Below are 26,926 nucleotides of genomic sequence, written 5' to 3'. Positions count from 1 at the left end.
TTTTACATAGTTTAATAGAAAGAAAATCGTTTTGAAGCATTTCATCAAACATTTTGAAGGCAAAAGTAAATTCTCTCAATGTATTTACTTTCCAAACATGAAAGGGATGGAGTGCAGTGATTGAAAGACTCATTGACGTGCTAAACATGAATTTCTGTCAAGGGTGTCATGATTGTTATCTTTGGTGAAACAAGAGAAGGTTACGGGATTCAAGGCCGAGCTGCTCCAAGTCAGCCTCTTGCTGCTTCAGTTCCACGCACAAACTCCTGAAGAAAAGATGTACATGCCATGGAATTCTCTTCTCCGTTCTATTTCTTCTATTCCAACTCAAAGTTTCATTCTCTTCAAAACTCCATGGTTCAAAGGGTTTTCTATCCATTTGTAATTGCTCCTAGTTTAATTATGATCGGCTAAAAATCTTAGTATTGCTTCAAACATGTAGACGTATAAATTGTTCGTGTGATTTATTCAATGTTCTTCTTTGTCTTATGATCGTCTTTTCCATAATTTAAGTGTTTGAATTTATTACTTTTGGTGCATCATTTGTAGTAGGTCTATATTCTTTTTTAAACGTCTCTTTAACTTTGAATATAATAGATCTTTATGGTGATGAATTATCAATTAGATTCGTTGAAGTAATTAGTGTGTTTAGTGTGTTGATTTCTGGGGAAGCTTCATGGCTGACATTGTTGTATAATGGCATAATTCTATGAGTTTGAAGGGACAAGTTGTTTCTATCAATTGTTTTACATTATTTAGTACATAGAATACATTATTTACTTGTGGCAAAATAACCGTCAATATTAATTCTTCCAGCAATTGATCGTGGTTTAAAAAAATTCTGTCTCTCAATATACTCTACTTTTTTCACTGTATTCTTTATAGAACACAATATAAAATAAGTCCATATTTCATCTTTACAAAATGGTTAATTTTGACCTTCCAACAGTCAAAAAGTCAATATTTAATTTTTACAAACAAGATTCAATATCTTTTTGGTTGTATTCTCCATTGTTACGCGACAAAGCTTTGACAATAAAATGCAATTCGCTAATTTGATGGTGAAGAGTGGTAATTTTTTTGTATGTGTTTTTCATTTTTATTAGTAATAAAAATAATTGTGTTTGAAATAATTAATGGAAAGTTTTAATTTAAATTTTTTTGTACAAATTTGAAACATTGATGAAACTTTTGTATGTATGATGTAATTGGAAGTAACGGTGTTAGTAGGGACTTGACGGAATGTATTATCTTGTAACACTAATATAACTTTTTGTATAAAATATGTAAACTTAATACTTTTGTACTAAATTGAAATAAAGGCAAAACATTTTGTATGAAACATGCAACTACCCCTGAATTTAATGGTTTGGGCTAGCATTTTATTTTGTTTGGACTAAGGAGTGGAGTAAATAATTTAAGCTCAACTCTAATTTAAATATTTGGGGCCCAGTTCCGAATTTAATTACTTGGACTAAAAATAAAGGGGAAGTCTTGGCATAGTTTCGGAATTAGAACTTATTTGGAAGAAATTTAATTTCAGTAATCTAGCACAAGCCAAATTAATTATGGAATCCGAGACTAATAGAAGAAGGAGCATCAAATAATATGAGTTTTAGAAATTCCTTAAAGATAAGTGAAATAATGAAAGAGATTAATTAGGAGGCATGCATTCCTATTAAAGTTTAAGAATTTCTTGAAAGTTTGATTAGTATTTTATACTGTGATGTTTCCAAAAAGGTTATCCCCGCAAGTTAAGGTCGGAGTGAGAAATTCAAGTTAAGGAAATTAAACGAACGAGGTGAACTTTCCTATCCTACATATTAATGTGGATAAAATGCAAAATATTTTCGAGTTGATATTTATTTATGCAAATAATGTTGTCTTGCCATAAATGAATTATTTTATGTGTACGAAGCCTATCTGTTTGGTTGGAAAGGTAAGAATCGAATTCGTGTCCGAGTGAGATGTAGGTGAAAGATGTAGGTGACCGTGGATAAACATTGTCTTGCCATCTCCGGCTGTAGGTGAAAGATGTAGGTGACCGTGGGAGAGCATCATCTCCACGGCACTTGGTGTTCAGATATGGCAGAAGTACATAAAGAACTTAGACTGATCAATCGAATTTTAGCTCACAACGAATTTAGTAAGCTCGGGCCTTTTAAGAGAAAATCCCTGAGTGTTACTGGGATGATGTCTTGGCAATATTTTCAAATGTATATGTGTATCTTTCAGCAATGTGTTCACTGAATACTTTTGTACTCAGCCCTGCATATATTTCTAAATGTGCAGGTTGAACACTGATGGTGGAGAATGCTGAGCAGAATTATGAATTTCTTTTTTATTTTAAGTAGAGGCTCTCGGAGGTGTATGTCTCCATACATGTGACCGTGTTCATTCCGCTGCATAGCATCGATTGTTCTTCCATACTCTAATAAATAGCTATTGATGAATACGGATTTAAATTTTGAAAAGATTTCCATTCATATTCTAGTGATTAAGAGTTAATTTGAAATTATCTTCCCCTTTTTTCTGAGTGAATATTCGATCATTGTTTTATCCACTTTTTGTTCCCCTCTTCTTATTTCCCACCCCTAGTCACGATTTCCCAGCTTTGCTATCCTTAGCAAAGTGTGGTCTGAGTACCAAAACCTTAAAGTTTGGAGTCGAACTCATCGAATCGGTTCATTTTCTGGCCAAGTCAAAACATACTATCTCCGTCCTAGATTAACCGTTGATCTCTCTTACAATTATGTTCAAGGAAAACCATCTTTCTCCGCCGATTTCTTCGGAGAGTTTGTGATCGGAAAACTCAGGTAAACTTATATGCAGCTTTAGTGCTACATTCATGTGATAATCACAATGCCAGCTCTTTCTTGTTTCCCCTTTTACACTAACAATGGTTGTAAATACAAGATAATGTAGTTGGTTGTATTTATTTAATTATTATTTTACTAATTTTACATTTTGTATAAATAAAATAAAGCATAAACATATTTCGAGAAATTTTAAAGCAAGTCTTAAAAATTTAAATATTTTTTTGAATTTGAAATTTTAAAGCAAGTCTTAGAAATTTAAATATTTTTTTGAATTTGAAGATTCTAATTTATTTATTTATTATTTTACTAAAAAACTTAACATATAATATGTCTATTTAATATAAAAATTGAAGGTTATGTTTTTAAGTTATTTAAATTACAAAATTAATCAATAAAGTGTAGAATTAGAAATCACATAAAGAGAATAATAAAAATTTTATTGGGTTTTTAGGCCAACCCATCGGGATTTCGGTTTAGCCATATAGGGTTGCGAGCTAATCGAGTGCAGACTTATCGGGTTAGAAATTTTCAATTCTAATCCTATAAATTTAGCAAGTTATTTGAGTCAACACACGAGTTGCGGGCTGCACTGACATCACTATGCTAACTATTTGACAAAAAGTAGTTGTAACATAGGATTAATTTTTAAACGGAAAACATTTACTTTAGTGTTGTACTCGTCATAGAATGTTCTTACATATCTGACGTCATAGAATGACATCAGTAATGAAACGTCAGTTTTATAATAGGAAATTCAAGAATTGGGAAAAACCCGCTTTTCTTATTCTATTTATCAAAATTATTTTTCAATAGATCAGTATTTCATTTTAAACGTTTGAATAAATACAAGTTGTATGATTTGATAACAATTATGCCCAAAATAAAGAATGGAACGAATTAGTTTTAAAAATAAATTTTGTTTAAAGAAAGTTAATTTGCATCATATTCATATTCTAACGAATATTAATAAATTTAGAAAAGTATACAATAGTTACGAATGTCCAATAGATTAAAATTCTAGAAAAGTACCTATAGTTACAAATAATTTGATATTATGAGCACAAAATATTAAGGGTAGACTAATATGGGACAATGTATTATGTATGATAAAAGTTTTAATAGATCACTATTTATTTATATCTCATTTTTGGATTTAAGGATGATAATGTAATATTTGCATTGAACATATAGCAAAGGCATTAGCATTCCACGTGAAAATGCTTTCTACTATTTATTAAATATTGAATTTACAAACATTATCTCATGGTTGACAATTAGAGAATCATGTTATGATATTAATGAAATTATTTACGTAAGAATTCCATTTATAAATATACTCTCTCACAATCAATACTTCTATTTTTCCATTTTGATTCGATTACAAAAATTAATTACTTTTTATTTTTTAATAAATTAATTTTTTTAATAAGATGAACTCAGTCTCGGAAAACAGTACTCTAAGATACACTAAAATAGACCTTGGCTAGGATTAAATTAGTACTCCATCCGTCTCAAGATATTAGACCCCTATTCTACTTTGGAGTGTCCCAATACACTTGAATCATTTCTATTTATGGTAAAAATTTACTCTACTACCAACTCCATTTCCTGTGCCCAAAAGAAAGGGGAATTGATTTAACTTCCGGCTCTTATTGAACCATATGATTCATGCAAACTGACTGGTAGGGATGTCAATGTAGCCCGCAACCCGTGGGCTGGCCCGAATAACCCGCCAAATTTATAGGGTTGGGGCTGGAAATTTCCAGCCCGATAAAATTAAAACCCGATTAGCCCGCACCCGATTAACCCGCGGCCCGTTAGGGCCAGACCCGAAAACCCGATGGGCTGGCCCGAAAACCCGATAAAATTTCTATTATTCTATTTTTTACTCCTAATTTGACACTTCATTGGTAACTAAAAACATAACTTTCAATTTTTTATATTAAATATACAAATTATATATTGAATATTTATTAATATAATAATTGATAAATAAATAAAAAACTTCAAATTCACTTAAAAAAATTATTTAATTTTCTAATATATGCATTAAAATTTCACGATATATCTCAAATATTAGTATTTGATCATGTTTTTGATTGAGTTTGAGCATATATCTCAAATTTATCATAATTAAATATTTTACATTTTATGAATATAACTAATTTTCATCATTATTTGTTGGATTGATCGCTTGTTAATCTTATCGGTAGCAACCCGATTAACCCGCCGGGCTAGCCCGAAACCCGAACTTTTAGGGTTAGGGTTGAACTTTTATAACCCGAAAGAATTCACAACCCGGTTAGCCCGCACCCGATTGACCCGTAACCCGAGTAGGGCTGGCCCGAAACCCGGTGGGCTGGCCCGATTGACATCCCTACTGACTGGTATCAAATCTACATCATTATGTATAGAAAATCTACATTATACACCTAAAATTGTACATTACATTCGAAAATTTACAAGATGTCACTCACGAAAAAAAAAAGGAAAAATGACAAGTACATTACAAACAGTTGGTCGTACATTAAACACAATTTGTGAATTAGTGGGAACTACAAACTTCCGGCAAAAACATGACTATAAAAAGAACGCATATTAGAGCATCCGCAATGGTCGGCTAGCGACCGGCTAGCCGAACCATTGGAGTCGGCCAGCGCGAAATCGGCGAGCCGATCGGCGTGGGCTGGCCGTATCGCTGCGGCGCTGGCCGCATATTGTGGCGGCCCGATCGGCCAGCGATCGGCCAGCGCAGAATTTTGTTTTTTTTTTAATTCTTTTTTTTAATTTTTTTAATTCTTTTAAAAAAAATTAATTCTTTTTCTTAATTTTTGAAAAACTATATAAACGCGATTTTCTCTATCTCTAACAGATTCAAGGTGGCTCGTGTGTGGAAGCCCGAATTTTTTTTTATTATGTGTTTTTAGTTAATGAATGGATTTTCCCGTATATGTCGTAAATTTAATTCCATAATTTAATCGTAATTTTAATTCCGTAAATGTAGTATATTTTGGAATTATTTTTATTGCGGGCCGGCTATGTCGGCCTAAATGCGGCAGTGGTGGATTTTTTAGTGTTGCTGACGTGGCAGGGGAGAGAATGGCTGGCCTATTGCTGGCCTATGGCTGGCCTAAGCACCATTGCGGATGCTCTTATACAAAGTTGAGAATTTAAACAACACACCAAGAATTCATGTACGTTGAGTACTTGAAATTACACATCGACGTTACCTTCTTCTATTGTTGCTTGTGTTGGTCGAGTTTCTGAACGTATAGGGAGATATAAAAATTTAAAGTCTATTTCGCTGAGTTTCTGAAGAGTTGAGACGAATGAATATATAAATCTGCGTGAGTTTCTGTAGATAGGAGATTAAGAAAGGAAATAAAATCAAAATAAATCAACCATGAAATACACGTCTAAATGGAAGGAGATAATCAAGGGAAATGTATAACCGATGCATTGAGGATATGCCTAAACTAACCTTTTAGTATTTTAAAAGTAATATTATTAATTACGATTGGCATAAAAACCGGCCACTAGATGGAAAAAATCAATGGATTGAGATGTGTTTTATATTTTACAAATATTTAGTGTAAGGACCTGAATACATCCCCATCGGATTAAGATGTGTTTTATATTTTACAAATATTTAGTGTAAGGTTCTATTGCCTCCTTAAGTGTTAATGTTGGACGGATTAGATTAGTAGGAGATGTGATAGTCCATGTTACATTATTAGGTCGATTTGGTACATTACGGGGGTAGAATAGGAAACACAAGATTTTATACATGCGTTTCAAAACTGCAAAATCCGAGATTTCGGTAGAATGATATCATTCCAGTTTTTCGGAAGGGATCATCACTTCATGCATTGTATACTACATTACATAATACACTATTAAAAAATTGACAAGTGTATCTTATTTTATGGAAGAAAAGCTATTTCCAATATAACCTCTCCACTTAAGTAAAGAAATTAAACTACACTAAATATCAAAAACGTATTTATTGAAATCAATTTAAGTTGATTATGCTTAATTTTAATTAAAAAAAATAATTTCAATCAATTTTATTATCTTGATATTGTGTTTTTTCTAGAACTCAAATATGATCGTTTGATACAAACATATTGTATGCAGAAGCTATGTTTATAATAAATAAATTATGAACCTTTAAAATTTTGTATATTAAATATATTCTTACTTTTTAGTAGTACTACTCCTACTATTTTCTTTCTTGTTACTTGAAGTTTTTCCATTATTTTTTTTTTATGATATTTTGATTTTTATATTCCTGCTATGTATTTGTACTTATTTCATGATACAAAAATTACTGATATATCGACTAATGTTGCTAATACTAAATAATTGCGATGTTATTTTAGTATAAAATACAAAAAAATTAATAGACATACATATATATTATAGATATAGCAGCTAACAAAATTATGAGGAGATAACTTTTGAAGAGAAACAAGATTAGTTATTAAAATATGTTGAGAATTAGTGAAACTAAAAGATGTGTAGAAACGAAGTGCAAACAAAATTATTTGAAATAACTTTTCTTTCTATAAAATGTTATCCAACATTACTTTCTTTTTATTTTGACATTAAGCATAATTAACTGAAATTGATTTGAATATATACGTTTTTTATATTTAGTGTAATTTAATTTCTTTACTTAATGGAGAGGTTATATTGGAAATAGCTTTTCTTTCCATAAAATAAGATACACTTGTCAATATATTAATGGTGTATTATGTAATGTAGTATACAATGCATGAGGTGATCTCTTCCGCGATAAATGTACGTGATAGAACATTTGCATTGAAATTTTTGTGATAAATGAGAATAGTTTTGTAAATTAGGGTTTTTGTTCGTAAAAGAAGAATACATCACTCTAACTATAAGTCATAATCCCTTTGTTCGCTATAGAACTAACTAAAAATATAGTTAGTGCCGGTTCGGTTCCCAAGATAACTTTTATCTTCTCCATTCACACTTTCAACCAAATCTTAGCTAACAATTGTAGATTTGGGCCTGTTTTAAGAATATTCTATGACGAGTACAACACTAAACGTTTTCTGTTTAAAAATTAATCCTATGTTACAACTACTTTTTGTCAAATAGTTACCAATAGTGATGTCAGTGCAGCCCGCAACTCGTGTGTTGACTCAAATAGCTTGACTCAAATAGCTTGCTAAATTTATAGGATTAGAATTGAAAATTTTTAACCCGATAAGCCTGCACCCGATTAGCTCGTAACCATATATGGCTAAACCGAAATCCCGATGGATTGGCCTAAAAACCCAATAAAATCTTTATTATTCTCTTTATGTGATTTCTAATACAACACTTTATTGATTAATTTTATAATATAAATAACTTAAAACATGACGTTCAATTTTAATATAAAATAGACATATTATATGTTATGTTAAATAGAGTCTTCAAATTAAAAAAAAATATTTAAATTTTTAAAACTTGCTTTAAAATTTCTCAAAATGTGTTATGTTTTATTTTATTTATACAAAATGTGAAATTAGTAAAATAATACTTAAATAAATACAACCAACACTAAAAAAAAATGTTGAATAGCGAGCACAAAACTCCAAGCACTACAAGTGCACGGTATTTCCAACCATACTCCGAGCAACAATCAATAACTCCGATTACTTCTTCGAATATACGAGACTTTCCGAGCACTGTCTATGCTCGAAAATAAATTGTTCGAGCACCTTATGTGTGCTCGGTGGATAACTGATTAGTCTGATTTTGCAAGTACGAAATGCTCAACAAATATTTTAAACACATTGGAAGGGTGCTCGGTTTTAGTCCCAAATCTAGCGGATGGATTTCCCAGCAAATTTTAAACACAATTTGCCTCTCCTTGTCGCATTAACAACCGCAGAATCAAGTCGCATAATCAACCGCGGAAGGCTTATCTCATTGTGAAGCTACCTGATCTCCATGACTGCATCTATGGTGAGTATGTATCTACAGTGGTTTTTGGCTTTTCTTGTTAAATGGTTGGTGAATTAGATGTGTGGCTGGTGTCCACAAATAATTATAACTTTATCAGAAAATGTATACCTGGGGAATTAGATGGCTTAGTTGAAGAATCCATAACCTTGTTAAGAGAAGTGCATGATAATGTGAGTTACACAGTACATTAAACTATATTATGTGTAACTAAAATTCTTGTTTATGTAGTATGTACTTTCTTCAAACAACACATTAAACTATATTATGTGTTTTTCTATGTCAGATATGTCTCCAAATTTATCAGATAGAGTGAGCAGTGGTACAGAGGGATGTTTCAAAAGCCTGCATCTGAAGAACATTGATGCAAATATTACAAAATGTTCATAAATACAACGTAAGAAAATACAAAATGTTGCAATAAGACATAACTTAGCAAACACCAAACCAAAGATCTTGAACATAGAGCCATAATCTACATAGTAATATCATCAAAGTCTGAGTTGCATCAAACCACAGCTAAGCATTCAACAAATTCATACATTTTACTAGAACCATGACGACCAAAACTAATGGGAATTGGATGGCGATTCATATCAACAAGCAGCTTATAGCTGCTGTCGAGGAAACTGTAGGCTATGATCTTTCCGTAAATATTGAACACTGCACTGCACATCTCAGTGTCGTATGATCCCTTTATGAATCTCAATTGAAAAGCTAAGCTAGGTTCATGATGAGAAATTGTTCCCTCGTACCTCAATAGCCATGAAGAAGAACGATCATCATTCATCTCCAACTCAAACACCTCAATTGATAGAATACTGTCGTCCCTTCTGAGATATCTAGATTTGTATAGACGACCATTTGCCTCTTGGAGACAGGAAATGCTCCCACTGATGAATTCTCCTGCCTTGTAAGATTGATAATGAGGCATAGAGAAAGTTTTGAATTCATTCTGAGCAATATCATAGTAGACGATGTTATCACACATCTCCCAGTATATCGAGCCATTACAATACACACCCGCACCCCAGCACTCGCCACACTGGGAAAGCTGCTTAGGGAACGTAAATGGTCCCAACCTGAGCTTCCAGGCGTGAATCTCTGATTCATAAACCTCGATCTGGTAAGTATGTATCTGATCATGAGGATTGGTGCAAAAGAGTGTGGTTGCCGTAATGAATACAAGCTTGTAATGGGGCGACTTTGAAGGATCAAAAGCTAAGGCAAATGCCACAACACTATTAGCATTGGTCGCACTCACATTTCTTGACAGCCTAGTGGTCGGATTGTAAACAAGGAAACTCTCTATTGGATAGTCTCTAAAAGATGGTATCAGCATCAGGCCATTAAATAAATCCTTAAATAAAAATATTTCACAATAATATGATCATCTAATGACTAAATTCTCAAAAAGTAGAATCATATTTTCTCAATAGGCATAAAAATTCTTGAAAATATTTTAAAGGAAATGAACCCCTGATTAAAGTGGCCCGTGGGTGTTGGGCCGGGCTATTTTTGGGCCGTTTTAGCAAACCTACATGACATTAAATAATATTTTCTCTAGATCTAGAAAAGCAATTTCATTATTTTTATGGATCAAAATCAGGAAAAAATCTGCAAGATTTATGTAAAGGAATGCCTTTATAAATTTCGACAAATAACTATTCTCTTCTGCATAAATTTGAAACATTTTGTACAATTATGTTACCAAAATACATACTACTATAAATTAGGGCTGGTTATTCGGTCGGTTCGGTTATTAACCGAACCGACTTGTCGGTTAACCGACCCCAAAATGCCTTCAAAAAAATAACCGGAACCGAACCGATCTTAATTAACCGACTCAGTTCAGTTACTTAATTAACCGACTCGGTTAGAATCGGTCGGTTCTCGGTTATAACCGAACTAACCGAATTGATTTAACTTATTCAAATGTTTATTTTGCATGATTAAGGTTGTGATAGATAACTCAACCTACACCTAATCACACTATTAGTTTATCACCAAAAGTTGAATTAACTATTTCACGGCCATCCTTCAATGATCAATCATTCAATTCAATGATTCAATCTATAATATATAAAATTCTGAAATTTTCTCACAAAGATTGTTAATTGATTTTGTGTATTCTCAATTCTACGCATTTCTGCATGATTGTAAAACCGAAAACGTCAAATTTTTTATCATATTTTTTTGCATTTTAGTCATAATCATTCAATTTTATCCTACACCATAATAAATTAATTCAAATTAAAAAAGACTTTTTTGACATTGCAAATTTGCAATATGAGACTTTGACAAAATTTAGAAGTAAATTACAGTATTATTATTATTATTATTATTATTATTATTATTATTATTATTATTATTATTATTACTATTACTATTATTATTATTATCATTATTTTTAGCAAAACTTAAAATCGGAACCGAACCGAACCGATAACCGACCGGTTTCGGTTCGCTTCTCGGTTAACCGATTAACCGAAAACCGTTTACCCACACCTACTATAAATGATTATTTCAATATGAATTAACTATACTTTTTTATTTGTGACCACTTAATAATGTTGGCAAACATGTGAATGTAAAATGCATTATTTTAATTAAAATACATTAAAACATATTAATCATAATTAGAATTTAATCAAGACGATGTAGTGCAACGTTCCTCAGTAATGTTTGGTTTCAATATATTCCTATACAACTTACTTCAATTTTAATCAAATTTCACTTTTGAGGGGGTTCATTGATTTTTTATTTTGTTTACATAACAAAACTATTGCTTAGTAATCAGACAAGAAATATAGTTCGAGTATCAAATTACTTCATTTTTAATGCATCATCACGACTAAACTTTATGAAAACGAATTATTGTTACAGATTACCAATATTTGTTACTTGGTAATGTAATAAATTAGCCACTCAACTCCTTTTGTTTCCTTTTTGTGATAATTAGGAGTTTCAATCCAATTTTCTGAAATCAGAAGAAATGTGTTGCTTCATATGAATCATTTAGGTACACAATGATGTTAGCAGTACAACTGAAGTACGTTAATGTTGGGACTTTTTTTGTTTTCCTTTTTTTTGAAATATAGATAAATTGAATAGCAATATAATGTATTTTTCATTACATAAAACCAGTATTTATTTTATTTAATTAGATAACCAAATCAAAAAGTTAGCAAACTCATCATTCTATGAATCGAATGATATTAAATATAGAAATATAATAATAGCTCAATAAATCGAATATTATATATATACGATTTAATAATGTATTTTTATCAAAATTACTAGTAGTAATCTAAACTATCTCTACTACTACATGTTTACAAATAAAATAATCATGAATGCGTTGCTTCAATCAAAAAAATAAAATAAAGAGGTACCTTTGGTCAACAAAGCATCATTGCGACTTTAGAAATTATTAATTGTTTTTCTTCCTTCTAGAATAACCTTATTTTAATGGTTTAATTGATCTTTTTTATTGTTATTTTGGCTTCCTAATTTAGTTATATTTTCTTTAGCATATTCAGCTTTTGCTGATGATTACTGAATATTTGCAAATGAAATTGGTTTTCTATTTAAAAAAACATTACTTGTAAAACAGTAAGCTGATGCTTCTTTTATGCGTTCGAATTTTGAGACTTAAATTCATAGTAATTAATTGTTAGACTTCTAACAAAATTTCTAAATATGCCACTCCTACCACCAACTAAATATTAATGATATCATTTATTCTTTGTGAGGTTATAATTATTGAGGAAAGTTAAAAACACAAGTAATGATAACACAATGGAATGAGCATTATGCTTAAATGATTGACATTCTTTGCGCATCATTTTCTCTTTTCCTAGTGCAATTTTCACTCAATAATATCTTCAATTAAATGAGACCCTACAATGCTTTGGTTGCCCTAGTTAATCATACCAAAATCTATGATTGTCTTAGCTGGTGGAAGGGTATTTTTGTGAGTATACAATGCTACAATTTAGTCATACCTTATTTTGACTTATTAATATATATTTCTTCTGTCTCATAGTAGATGTCACACTTTCTTTTTTAGTTTGTCCCACAAAAAATGTCATATTTCCTCTTTTAGAAAAAATTCCTTCTCACATCAATTATAAAATTATATTTTTTTCTCACCACTTAACACACAAAATAACATCTCTTAAAATCTCATATCATCTCTCAAGTGTAACATCTACTATGCCATATTGGGTATGAGGCAGTACGAGTTGTCCCACACGATACAGGTATGAGTCCACATCTGATTTACGCTCTGACTTTAGATACGGGGCGTTGATCGGGCCTCAAATCAATAATGTTTCTTAGAAATTTGATTTTTATTATACATTTCAATTAATTTTTCACATGAGGGCGATAGAAAAGACAAATAATTAGATGGTGTTTGACCTTTCTTTCTTCTCTTAATCTCCTTAAAATGCTCTTCATGTTTATGTTTCTCTCTTCAACAACCCATACGCAAACTCCATTGACCCCTCCAAACCAACAACGTATATCTCAACTTAGGAAATGAAAACCCTCCGCCGCAATTTCTCTTTCTTTCTCTCTCCATCGACAATTTGCTCTTTGCTTGTGGGATTCTCACTCTAATGTTTCCACAAAAATATTATGAGCATTTTCCTAATTTATACTATATTACTTTTTGCCTCTCTCCCTCCAAACATCTAAATTAACTTTATTCATATAATATGTCAAAGAGAAATAGGAATATGGAGAGTGTCCCTTTTCCCTACGAAACCAATAACCCTTGCCAATATTCAATGTTTGAGAATCCAACTCAACTTACATGACAACCTGTCCCACGTTGTTACATTTCAACCTCATTAATTATTTTCCATCCCAAATTCTCCCTAAAAAATTCATAACATTTGTGCAGATGTTTTTGTCTTTCTTTTGTTAGTGAGTTTTGTTCGTTTGACATATTTACTCGCCTTTTCTAGTCTCGAGTCTTTTTTATGTATTTAAAAAAAAACATTAAAGTTAGATTAGTACAAAAATGTAACCGAAAACTTATATGGTCCATTTCAAAGTTCAAAATTACTCAGAACTTTACAATATTGCATACATAATGATGCATCGATATTAGGTATCGCTCTTTAAGGCTTTATCCTCTTTGATCGATTTCTAAATATTGCTATTGGTGCATATTAGAGTCGTGATGTAATTTTTTTGTTTGTGTTCTTCTCTTCTTTTCTTGAGGCTTTATTCCACTGTTTATCGGCTGATTTATTATGTTTGGATAGACAACGCTCAATATGTGTGGTCCATGTTTTATGCTTGGGCACGCGGCACTCATTATCTGTTTTGAGATTTTGTTAGAAATTGTTATTCGGTTTTGACTTGCATTGAGGTTGCTATTCTCTGGTGGAAGAAGATTGACAGGTAACGACAATTTGTCGTACCTTTTTTTTCCCCTTATTTTTGTTTTAATTTTAGATAGATTAATTGCTGCCTAGTCGATAAGTTGTTTTCTTGAGAGTTTTGTGTCATAGTATAAAAAAACTTTACAATAATGCACTAGTGACATGGGATCCAATTAATGTTATCCCACCATAATTTAAGTAGTAAATTTTTTTGTCTAGTACATGAAGAATTTTTGGCCACTTTTGTTAGTCTGTGTCTCAACTACTACCACAGTTTAAGAATATAAAGACACATTAGATAGTGGTAATCCCTTAAATTAGTAATGAAATTTTGTTTGAAATTATTTAAACATGCATGTTGCTTATCAAGTAAGTTTCCAAAGATAAAAAGATGAGCATCAAGAGTTCTTATCTCTCGTGACATCATTGATTCTCTTGTTTCAACTACATGGGCAATTTTTTTCCTTAAAAAAGAGAGAGAATTTGATCATGCTTTTTCACTAACTTTAATGTGGGACTTTTTATTTTAAAAAATAATAATCGTGCTTTCTTTCACTCAATCGACGACATTATTATTCTCTTATTTGTTTAGTATGTGCGTGTAGTAGACAACTCTCATTGGCTGCCTAATTGATGTTTATTAATATTATATGTTTAAAAATTATTTTTATTCAATATTTTGTGATTAATCTGCATCTTATGAACACCCATGAGAAAGTCAAGTATTCTTTTTGTAACGAGTTCAAATGATTAGTTTTGTACCTTTTGTATGAAAGGAATTCACAATATTAGCTTAGCCTTCTGAATTATCATTGACTTTTATGAATATTGTATAATTTAATTTAATGAAGAGCTTTTAATTTTTACTCAAATATCTAAGTAATACAATAAATTATCCATATATAGTAGAAGAAATATACATGAGATCAATCTTAATTCCATTATCACTGAACCAACACTAACGCTAAGAGGTATTGAGAACTAAAAGGGGTTTAAGAAAAGATTAAAAATAATTTCGGTTTATGATCATCACATCAAAATGCTAATTAACATGATTAAATGAAATGTCAAATACTAGTATATAATTGTGTTATATGCCATTTGCACACCTCCAACTTGTACTCGTGGACAATTTGTTAAATCACAATGTGCTCAACGATATTTAAAATGAAGGTTTGAGGGGTTTGACGCCTAAAATTTGTTCAGACTTTCATCATAATTCCATATAATAATATTATTATTAAATAATATGTATAATTATTACTCCTATTATAAGAATGAAAATGACTTACCATTTCAAGGGCATATAAGTCATTTCATATTGTCGTCTGTTTGTAAATAATGCTAGTGTGATGGAGAATAGTGAGACAAGAAGATTTTGTGAAATCTTGAGATGGGCCATCGCCTGATTTGTCTCTTATTCTTCGGTCCAACGTGGGTGCCGTCGTTGTGGATGCACTTGGGATATTGGCGGGGACGAAAACCGGCCCGCTCCAATTAAAGACCGGCGGTCCCAATCGTATTCAAAAATTTTGATTTGAAGGTAGAATAAATAATTATATAATCTAACTAAACTCATATGCTAAGAAATATTAAATATAATGATTTCCCAAAGCAAAGAAATCAAAAAAAATAAGCAAAAGTGAAATGAACTAACAAGAATCAAACCCTAATCTACACGTACACAGAGTTCTACCACCACATCACCAAGTTTTCTTCGTCTTAAAAAGGGTCTCAGTGCATTATTGAGCTTTTTTAGGGTACAGACGTACCCCTCTCGTCCATGTGGATCCACCACTCATTTCAGTTCTACATTAATTCCACGAAATACCGATCCAACAAAAATGGTTTTCTGTAATATATATAAGCGATTTCATTATAACCACATCTCATGATCACTAGTGTTTCGTTGACCTTAAATCCAAATCCAAATGTTTTTTTTTCTAAATACAATGATTTATAAACACTGTTGGAGTTTATTGTGCACTCAATAATTGCAAAGGGAGAAGGGAACAAAGTTCCCCAAAAAAATGCCCTTTCTTTTCCACCATTTGAATAAAAGATAAGATAATAAAAGGGGAGACCGTTTGTGAAGAATCTTAAACGCATTGTCATTTTCAAGAGGACCCAACTTGGAAAAGCATATTATTGCCTTTGCCCTTATTCTTTGTAAGAAAAATCAAAATTTTACTTATATACTAAATTTATTTTTATTAATTAGAAAAATTTTATAACTTGGTAAATCATGACGTGCACACTAAATATTTGTCGACGAATCACTTATTGTATTTGTATTTACAGCTATTTTTCTTATCTTGGATTGTCACTTACTAGAATCATGAACCAATTATTTGATCCTAAAGTGGGATTGCTTACAACTATTTCTTTGTGAAAGAAAAAACTTTTATCATATTCCAAGAGATCACATATACATGCCAACCTAAAAATTCATAGCAAATATATGGTCTTTTCCCCATAACTAGAGTTATTCAAAAAAATAAGTACCTCGTTCCATTTAAAATGACCATTTTTTTAGTGAGACTAGATTTTAGATGGAATTGTTTAGTGTATTAAGTTAGATGTTATAGTAAGCAAATAGAGGGATGTAATCAATTGCTAACTAATTACCAATCCCAAATTGAGATCAATTTTCAACCATTAGATTAGAAGATCTTGTGGTTAATATAATGCCAAGTGTAATATATTTTAAATTTAAATAATTATTAATTAAATTAAAAAGGGTATTAATGTCAAATCCTATATGTAGTAATTATAACTAACTACTTTCTCTCTCCTTAAAATCATCTCAAATCTTTAAATTTACGTAACTCTCTCAATTTAAATTATTTTTTCGCAAAAAATATATCAAATTAAAGATAATTTAATAAGGATTCCAACGAGATCTCAATTGCATATGTTCCGACGATGTTCGGGTGATGAAATTTGATAAATTATATTTCAATTTTCGTACATGTTGATAAGCAGCTTTTATCAACAAATGCAACAAAAAATCTCAATATATTGTAGGCAAAATCTCAATATTATGCATGTCCAATCTCAATAAAAATGTGTTGATATTTTCTTGTCCTTGTATTGATATTGTTGATATTTGTAATACACAATGTTGATATAAAAAAACACCCACGAAAATTATCACATGATAACATAATGACGATATTACTCTTTTATTGATATTTTATTCTATGGAATATATGAAAAGATGACGTATTAGTTGTAATAAAATAAAAATGTTAATATCTTGAATGAGACAGAGAAAGTAAAAAATTTGGTTTTGTGTCTTTTAGCAGTCTAATTAAGCATTTTACGAAATAAATGTACTACTAATAAATATATTACTAATATACTCCTATTATTTATATAGTAATGTAATTATTTTTAAAATACATATAACTATTCTATAAAATATCAGGTTTATCTACAACATTTTTTTATGTTTAATTGCCCTGCAAGATAATGTGATGAGCTAGTAGTAAGTACTTATTACAAGCGTAAAAGGTGATAATAGCTATATTTTGAGGATTATCATATTGTAGTTCCTATATTTTAACAATTACTTATATTGTACTTTATATATTTTAACAATTATTACATTCTACTTATCAAACAAAAGTCACGCGAAGTAGTTATTTTTTTCAATGCATGAATAGCTATAAAATTATTTTTGGTAGGCTAGTACGATAGTCCTACTACTACAGTTAATATTTGAAGATGAAATATGATAAGCATGCTACAATATAGTATAGGATATAGATAAATTAATGTTTAGTTTGATATAAAGCAGAAACAGTGTAGGGACTATATGAATATGTACGAATAAAAATGAAAAATTAAACACACATATATATGTATTTCTTTTATCAAATGAAAATTTTAAATCTTGAAACAGATTTTATTAAAGGTAAAACAACACTAAAAAAGCTCGATTTCTATCAAAAATCATGCGCACGTTGGGTAGAGTATAAAATGTCACGAAGAATAGTTATGAGTCCAATTGGACTATTTCATAAGTATGTTTGTGTAAGTATCTTACGTAAGTTACAGTTGCTGCTTCCAGTTTTTGTTGATTTAAGAAAAATAAATACTTTTATTACAAATCTAGAAAATTTGGTAATTTTGTAAGCAGGGTAATTTGGTAATTTGGTTTGCGCCACAACTAAATAAAGGTGCTCGTGAGCTCGCATGATCTAGGGTGCACTGACCTCACCCTTACGGAGCTGCAACCATTTTAATCCCCAATATACCCCCACCACCGTTTTTCATTTACTACCCATTTAATTCATCTCATTAATTATTGGATAAAGAGTATCACACCTCTCCTAAGTCCTAACCACACTATTTAAGACCCAACATAGTCATGATAAAATACAAGTTAATTACTCTCTGTAGTAAAGATGTTTTTTTATTTTTTGCAACGAAGGACTAGTTTGGCCACGTTGCTAAAATAAAGTCTAGATAACTTAGGTTTAGCCTCTATCATTGTTTTGCTCGAACTAGGCACATAACTAGATTTTAGCCCTAGCACCGCTTTATTTTGCCCACACAGGGCGTGATTTCAGACCACACGCAGCTCAATTCCCTACCTAGCCTCATAACCCAGGCACGCGATTCAATTCCTCCTCCTCGAGTCAATTCTTGCACAACATTGTCACCGCCCCCTTCCGTCCACCATTCCATGTCATTCCCCTTTCTACCTCTTTGTACATTGAGAAGATTAATCACGGCAAAATGCCACGATTATTAAGCACAAGAGAAACAATGAATTAAATCTAAGCCGATTTCTTATCAATCTTGGCAACCAAACACTATTTGGCCGATATTAATAAGCTAATCTAGACAAAATCTATCCCACCAAACACACGAGAGAGAGAGAGAGACATAGTCGAAACGTTGGGGATTGGTTATTTTAACCGTGCGGTTATAAATTCCAATACAAGAAGCAAACTTTGGTCATGGAAGAAATGTGAAACCTTTTTAAAATAGGAAAACAAACCATGTTATTGTGTAGCTCCAACTTTTGTTGAGTCTACTTCACGCCATATGCATCCCTCACACTATTTTATTCCCTTCAAAACCCCCCATCACTATAAAGCACCCCAACTTTCCCCCTTAATTCTCAACTCACCAAACAACCCTCTCTCCCCCCTTCTCTCTCTCCCTCCCCTTTTTCTTCTTCTTGTAATATATTGAATGTTTGTGCATGACCATTTTCAACCACTCACAACACTAAAACACCTTTGAGGCCCAAAGGCTTTGATCAATCAAAACCTTTTTTTCTTGTGAGAAATTTATGGAGAAAGTAATAAAACATGAGGCGTTGAGATTGCCACCGGGCTTCCGGTTCCACCCCACGGACGAAGAGCTCGTGGTACAATACTTAAAGCGCAAGGTACTCTCCCATCCCATCCCCGCCTCCATCATCTCCGAATTCGATGTCTGCAAGGCCGACCCCTGGGATTTGCCAGGTAATTAATTAATAAATCGGGAACCATTATTTATCCTCTTTTTTAAAAAAAAAAAAAAATTTAAAAGCGTCTAATCATCCACGTCATCATCATCATTATCATTATTACAGGAGATTCAGACAAGGAGAGGTACTTCTTCAGCACCAAAGAAGCAAAGTATCCCACCGGAAACCGGTCGAACCGGGCCACCGTGTCCGGCTACTGGAAAGCGACCGGTTTGGACAAGCAAATCGTGGGCACGAGCCGCCAAGTTGTCGGGATGAAGAAAACACTTGTCTTCTACAGAGGCAAGCCGCCCAAAGGCGGCCGGACAGATTGGATCATGCATGAGTACCGCCTCACCACCGCCGCCGCCCCGCCGCCCAAGGTCAGCCTCCCCTCTTTCGTTAGTTGAGACATTTCTTTTTTAAAATTAAAAAAATAATAATAATTTTTTTCAAAGAAAATGAATCAATTAACTTGGGACATCTCGAAAAGGAATACGAATCAATTAACCTGACACGACACGTTAATTTTGTTGCAGGAAAGCTGGGTTCTGTGCAGAGTATTTTTAAAGAGGAGGGGCAACAAGGCCGGAGAAGCTCCGGCGCCGGTGTTCTACGATTTCATGGCGAAGGGGAGAGCAGATTTGAACGGTAATTGTAGCTCTGGATCAAGTGGAATCACGCAGATTTCTTCTTCGGAGATTGAAGAAGAAGAAGAAGAAAGGAGTAGTTGTAGTAGTTTTCCATCTACTTTTACAAGGAAGCAGTCTTCTAGTAATTAATTTTTAAGTGTATAAATTTTCTTTTTCTCCCAATATTTCTTTTTAATCAAGTAATCTCTCTCAACTTTCTTGCACTCCATCAAAAGGATTAATTAGCCACTAATTACATCATTATTGTGCCTCAAAATAAGTCACATAGACCACTCACCATATAACTTAATTTAAATCATCCTAGAAAAATTCTTCTTTTAACATTTTGAATACGAGAAATAAAGACTATAAAGTTCTGTCGAAAATCAACTTTGAGAATGTTCTTCTCTAATTGATAGTCCAAAGGTCTCGTGTTAATGTGATCAGCTAGTAAATAAAGAATCATTATTGATCATCAATACATTTCAACTCTTTCGCCATGCATAAGCAAAAAACATTATTCAAGAATGGGCAAAAGTTAAAAGATGGGGAAAAAATTGAAGCATGTAAAAAAGCAAAAAGTAGCTAATTTTTTACCACTCAAAAATTTTCCATATCATTTTGTTACTCTCTCAAATTCTTAAAATTTCCCTAAATATTTTTTTATCCTTGAAAATTGTACGTCACATGACCTTTGCATTGGATTCCATGGAACCTAAAAAGGCAAATATTTCAAGAATCAAATCCCACATTGAATCGATCAAATATTAATTTAGGATTCCAAAATATTTGAAAATTCTTGTAAGGAAATGAAGCTTCTTTTATTAGGGGAACAGAAATAACTAAACATTGAAAACAGAGGACCAGTAGGTGAGTTGAGAGGCAATCAATTCCCACAAGTTAGTTCATTTTATTTAATTACTTTGATTGGCTAACCCATCCTTTATTTCAATTCTTTGGGCCATGTTTGATTGGACACAAATCTAAATTGAGCACGGCAAAGTTTAATTTAATTCTTGTGTTTTGCACCTTATAATAATATACTAGTAGTATTGATTAATGAATTCAATGCAATAGACTAGTATGTTACGTTACGTACAAGCATCGGACATGCAAAGTCCTCATAGTAGTAGTAGTTGACTCACCTTAAATATATTTTTATATTAGAGTACCAAAATACTCCCTCCATCCAAAAAAATGGCGTGGCGTTAGTAACATCTTAATGTAAGTAGTGTTTTTACGTTGCGAGGCACATGGACGGACTTAGGTGGGATCGATTGACTCTATTGTCAGTTCATAAATATTGCTGGAAAACTCCATTAACTCTGCCAATAACTCAACCCTTTTTCTTTCTATCATGCAAAATGATACTACGATGATTGGAAGTCAAGACAAAATAAACGAAGAGGGAGGCAAGATATGCTCATATCTGAAGCAAAGCATAGGTTGTTGTTTTAAGGTCGTTTAGTAAAAAAAAATTACTAGTTGCTTAGAAGGTTGATCAAGAATTTTCACCTCACAAGTTTCGTTTTTTAAATCAGTCAGTGTCACATAGTAGATATGTTGTGCGATAATTTGGATAGTTTCGGAAGGGCTTATGATTGATGAGATCAATGAAAGGAAAATGGTATGTGACAAGTGGGTGATGGAGGGATTAATTGTCCACAATTATTAAGCAAATTGTACTAAGGGAAGAAAATTCTCCAAAAAAAAAGCAAAAAATGAAAAATATACTAAAAAAACACATAAAAACAGAACACCAAAGTATTAAAATTGCCGACCAAAGTTCCTTGTGACAATGGTGCAGAATTATCTAATGCTGTTGGAGTTCTTCACGTCACCCTTTCTATAAGTTTATTATCACTTTCCATACATTTCATTTTCATGTCTTTTCTCATTGAAAGATAGAAAGGAAAGGTGGCATTTTTTATTGCAAATTATCCACATAACGTTTTCAATTGTTTTTGTAAAAAGTAGGGTAATGTAATTAATCATCGATGGAATATTGGAATTGACCCTATTGTTGTTAGCAATTCTATCTGGTAAAAAATAGTCGAACTTCTTCTCTTAAAACAGCAATTTTGATTGATTTGATCATCGATTGCTCAAATTGAGACCACATTTAGAATCCCTAACTTGCACTACAAAGCCTAGCTGACAACTTTTGCAGCTAGTTAAATTCAATATGTGATCTAACTAGTTAAAACTAACACTTCAAGAACCAAAAATGGCCTATTTTATAATGCTAATGAGAGTTACCAAATTGCCCCTTCCTCCAAGAACAATACTCCATCTGTTTCAGCAAAGATGATTCATTATGATTCACTTTCTTTCTCAGTCCGTCCCAACAAATATAACTCGTTTCAGAAAATGAAATCACTATTCACTCTCCCATGACAAGAAAATTATAATAATATCATGAAAAGAAAATTCGTGCAGCTGACTAACTGTGTGTGACGTGGAGGGAGGTTAGTGGTGGGGCACAAACATAAATGAAATATTAAAACTAGCATCACCATATTAGGTCAATCAGCAATAAAAGGTAGGCCCACTAGATGTGGGGGAAGGGGCAGTTTGGTCTATTACAAAGATGAAGTTGCAGACAAGGAATGTGCATAATTTTCCAATTATGCAAGTTGAACAATTCAAACAGCTAGTGTTTTTTGTTTGCTCAAAAATAAGTTGTTTTTATGAAGGTTGCTTAGAATCTCTGCAACAGAGACATCTGATTTCTTTACCCACATTCAAATAAAAGGGCCATCTTCAATCTTCATCAACATATAAGTCTACCCAAAGCAAATACTATAAAAGCTGTTAGCATCAGTATTCTGGAAAGAAAGGGACTGCTATGGAATTTAACCTTTCGGTCGTTTTATATCCATCAGCAGTGACTATGTCATATCTAAGACGGACCACTTATTCGGTTGGATAATGAACTTTCCTTCTTCCTGTGACTGTAAGTGCAGCATGTAAATATCTAAAGGTTGCTTCAGCTTAAGGGGCATCTTTTAGTAAAGCACTAGCAGTCAATACACGAATGAATCACGAAATTCTAAGATAAAGCAACCCAATGTAAATAGATAGCGAGTAGCTGTAGAATTTATCGTTTGACAGTGAAAACAAGACCAAAGGAGACATAGATGGAAAATACTACAAGCTGATGCATGTTGTTGGCTTAAACTAAGCAATATGGAAAATTCAAGAATATCGAAACTTTGTTATGCAGTTTGAAGCACAAAGATGGTATTACTCTTCCTAGTCCCCTTGTTATACTTGCTTAAATCCCTTACTCATTTCGTCTGACCTTGGGAGCTTTGGTTATCCTTTACAATATTTCTGCTACCTTCAGCCTGTGATACTTCTTGGGGAGGTGTCTCGGAGCATGCCCGCAAAACAGCCTCATTCTGAAAAGAAGATACTTAAATTAAAACTAGAAAACATGAGAAACTCCCCCCTAAACACTTAAGAACAAAACAAAGAAAGAAAATCAGAGCTCAAATTTACTGGAACATACAAATCATAACTACAGATCAAAATTGTATCTGAGGGGTAGTGGTGCTTTATCTGATGCCATTAGACTATTTGATAGGGGAGGGGGGGGGTGGAATCCTTTTTGATGTAGGAAAGCTGAAGATGCAGCCAGAAATCAAATAGAGGACATGATATTCTACCTTTAACTTATTTTATTTGATCCAATATTTATAAGATTATAATCTGAATAATGTTTTAGGTGTTGACTGTTGATTACCTTTCCCACCCTTGTTCAGCATAGTTAATTGGGCAGCCCTACCTTTCAATGGAGTGTTCAACATAGTTAATTGGGCAGCCCTGCCTTGTAAAGTTGGTATTTTCTGCTTGTTTCAATTATTGATTATGTTACTTTAATTTTCCAGCAATACCAAATGAAATTTAAGTTTTCTTCTTTCATTGTTTCTCTGTCACTAGTGCTGCTCGAGTTTATTCAATCTTGAATAGTACCAGTAGACTTCAGGTATAGAGTATAGACTACTAAAGCTAAGTTTACTGACTATTGAACATACCTAAGCACAGACACGAGATCAAGGGTTTAAGCCACCCACTTAACTTAACTATGTTCAATATTAGAACTAGTTCCTCTGTTATTTTAAGTCCCTTGAATTCATAACAATAGCTTGAAACAGGAAATTACACTGAAGAGAAATACCAGCAAATATATAAGTCTAGTACTCAGGTAAACAAGAAGATCTTTATAAATACAATTACAACACATGAAATGTTCCGCGGAATCAAGAAATTAAGCTGTTGGTTCGGGGCAATGCCTCATGAGCCGATGGGGAGGCTGTAGCCCCCCATCCCACAACGCCAGACACATTTATATTTTTTTGTAATGCTAAAATTGATTTACATTGTTTGTATAACATTTTTTACCCCAACTATACTTCTGTGTGGCACTTTAACCCTCTGCTAGTGAACAAGCTAGGCAAAGAGTGCTCATGCTATGGATAATCATAATCATCACAATTATAAAAGGATGGAAAAGTAAAGCACAATCAGTTCTTGAAGATCTCAAACAGTCTCTGAATAGTAGGGTTATGGCAGACTATTTCCTTTCAGTGGTAAGTAAAATCACAAACATAATTTTTCGACGAGCAGTGATGAAAAGCAGGAATTAGTTTTAAAATATCCTCAAATTCGCAGAAGCATTGCCGTAAATTCATCATGAGCTTTAATCAATCTAACGGCCAGCTAGAACATAATTACACTCACCACACTTGAGAGTTTTGAATGTCCAAACACAGTCATCATACAACGCACAATCCATGATTCAGAAGAAAACATGCATTCAATCTACAAGCTCATATCTTCAAACAGCAGCTAGTGATGTAGTTCACTCAATCTAAACAATCCAATAACAGCCGATGAACGCACACATTTCCAAATTTCAGAAGCAAAATATAAAACCCTAGAAAATTACTCCTATGTGAAGTCATTTTTAAGGACTTCCATCAAACAGCTCGTGTGCAGAGTAGAAATTAGGTCAGATACAAAATGAGTATTCCTTTCTTCGAGAAATTACGAAACCTAATCAAAACCATTTCTCACAAGAGCTGATTTAAGGGTTAATTTTGGTTAAATTGAAAAACAAAGGTGAAGTAGGTGAACCTGCCAAACGCGACGGAGGCGTTTCTTGGCATTGGCTTTGCGGGTGGGAGTGAGCTTTATTCTCTTCCAAACAAGGCCGCCGGAATCGTGTTTCTTCACCAGCTCCAGCACTCTCGTCCCAAAAAATGCACCCCACGCCGTCGACATTGCTTCTTCTTTTTGTTTTGAGAGAGAAGAAGATTTTTTTCTACATATCGTGTTAATTGTATGGGCCAAGCCCAAATGGTAGAAATCATGGGCTCCATTCGATTTGGTTTAAATTTTTGGCAAATTTAAGTTTTTCGGTTCGGATATACCGAAAGTTTTGAACTAATTACTCACCACTAATAATTGGGGCACTATAATCAACGAACTTCACTTCCGTTACATTTTTCCTCTCTTTCTTACTTTCCCTTAGGCCTGTCAAATCGGGTATCAGCGGATACCCGATCCGAAAATTTCGGGTATCCGATCCCGAATTTTCCAAAATCTAATATCCGATATCCATTCCGAAAATAATTTCGGGTACCCAAATACCTGACTCGGGTATCCAATCCCGATTTTATATTTTTTTATTATTATTTTTTAAGAAAATTAAAATTCATAAGTTATAACATCCATTATTCATCCATAATCAACATCACAATTCAAATATTAATCCTAAATTTGACTTAAAAGTGAAGGATTTTGAGAGTATATTTAATTTTTTAAAATAAAAGAATGAATATTTAATTTAATAAATTAATTAAAAATTTAAAAAATCGGGTAATTCGGGTAATTTGGGTATACCCGATCGGATATCGGGTAACCCGATACCCGATAATCCAAAAATCTTATACCCGAACCCGATCCCGAAACCCGAAAAATCGGATATCGGATATCCAATTACCCGATATTTCGGGTTTGGATATCGGGTATCCAATATCCGATATCCATTTTGACACCCCCACTTTTCCTCATCTTGTTCTTACTTTACTAATTACACATTAAAATTCGTGTTATTTGAGTATGATTCATATTAGTATTTGTGTTTATTCATATAATAAATGTAATAATATTAGTAATTTTTGTGTTTTTTTAGAAAATTAATTTTTGGATTTTTTTTACTTTTTTTATGATATATTGTGCCATTCTGGTTTTAAAGTTCGATTTTTGTAGTTTGGATTTTGTTTTTTTTTTTTAATGGATATATTTATGCAATTTCGGTTTTGTTGTTCGAATCGGTTTAATAATTTGGATTTCAATTTTTGGATAGTTCGATTCGATTTGTATTTTCACAAAATTTTGATTTTTCAATTTGGTGCGGTTTGGACACGATTGATCTTGATCCTATATCAACCCTCCAAGGACCAAAAATCATTGTTGATTACATCCACCTCCATAAGATCCAACTTCCTCATTGATCGGGACAGATTTTATCAAGACCCAACTCTATTTAAAAACAAATGAGAGAACCAATTCTAAAAGACAAATTTATTAGGTGAAAGAGTTCAATTGATCTAATATTTA

The 26,926-nt window shown here is 32.4% G+C and overlaps 3 protein-coding genes across 3 annotated transcripts; 1 reads left to right on the top strand and 2 right to left on the bottom strand.

The window, feature by feature from the left end:
* Positions 1–9,306: 9,306 nt before the first annotated feature.
* Positions 9,307–10,140, bottom strand: LOC125209874 (F-box protein At5g07610-like). The gene has a single exon (XM_048109451.1). It carries the CDS (start codon positions 10,138–10,140, stop codon positions 9,307–9,309), a length of 834 nt encoding a protein of 277 aa, XP_047965408.1.
* Positions 10,141–19,314: 9,174 nt separating this feature from the next.
* Positions 19,315–20,479, top strand: LOC125212011 (NAC domain-containing protein 83). Its single transcript, XM_048112011.1, has 3 exons — positions 19,315–19,680; positions 19,791–20,047; positions 20,204–20,479. The coding sequence occupies exons 1-3, from the start codon at positions 19,506–19,508 to the stop codon at positions 20,444–20,446; spliced, it is 675 nt and encodes a 224-aa protein (XP_047967968.1). The 5' UTR covers positions 19,315–19,505; the 3' UTR covers positions 20,447–20,479.
* Positions 20,480–23,349: 2,870 nt separating this feature from the next.
* Positions 23,350–25,619, bottom strand: LOC125211829. The gene is made up of 2 exons (XM_048111767.1): positions 25,439–25,619; positions 23,350–23,700 (listed from the first exon to the last, which is right to left on the bottom strand). Exons 1-2 carry the CDS (start codon positions 25,583–25,585, stop codon positions 23,587–23,589), a joined length of 261 nt encoding a protein of 86 aa, XP_047967724.1. The 5' UTR covers positions 25,586–25,619; the 3' UTR covers positions 23,350–23,586.
* Between the last annotated feature and the right edge of the window lie 1,307 nt (positions 25,620–26,926).

This window comes from Salvia hispanica, chromosome 3 (assembly GCF_023119035.1).
Source record: "Salvia hispanica cultivar TCC Black 2014 chromosome 3, UniMelb_Shisp_WGS_1.0, whole genome shotgun sequence".
NCBI lineage: Eukaryota > Viridiplantae > Streptophyta > Magnoliopsida > Lamiales > Lamiaceae > Salvia > Salvia hispanica.
This window is presented reverse-complemented; position numbering and strand designations above follow the sequence as displayed.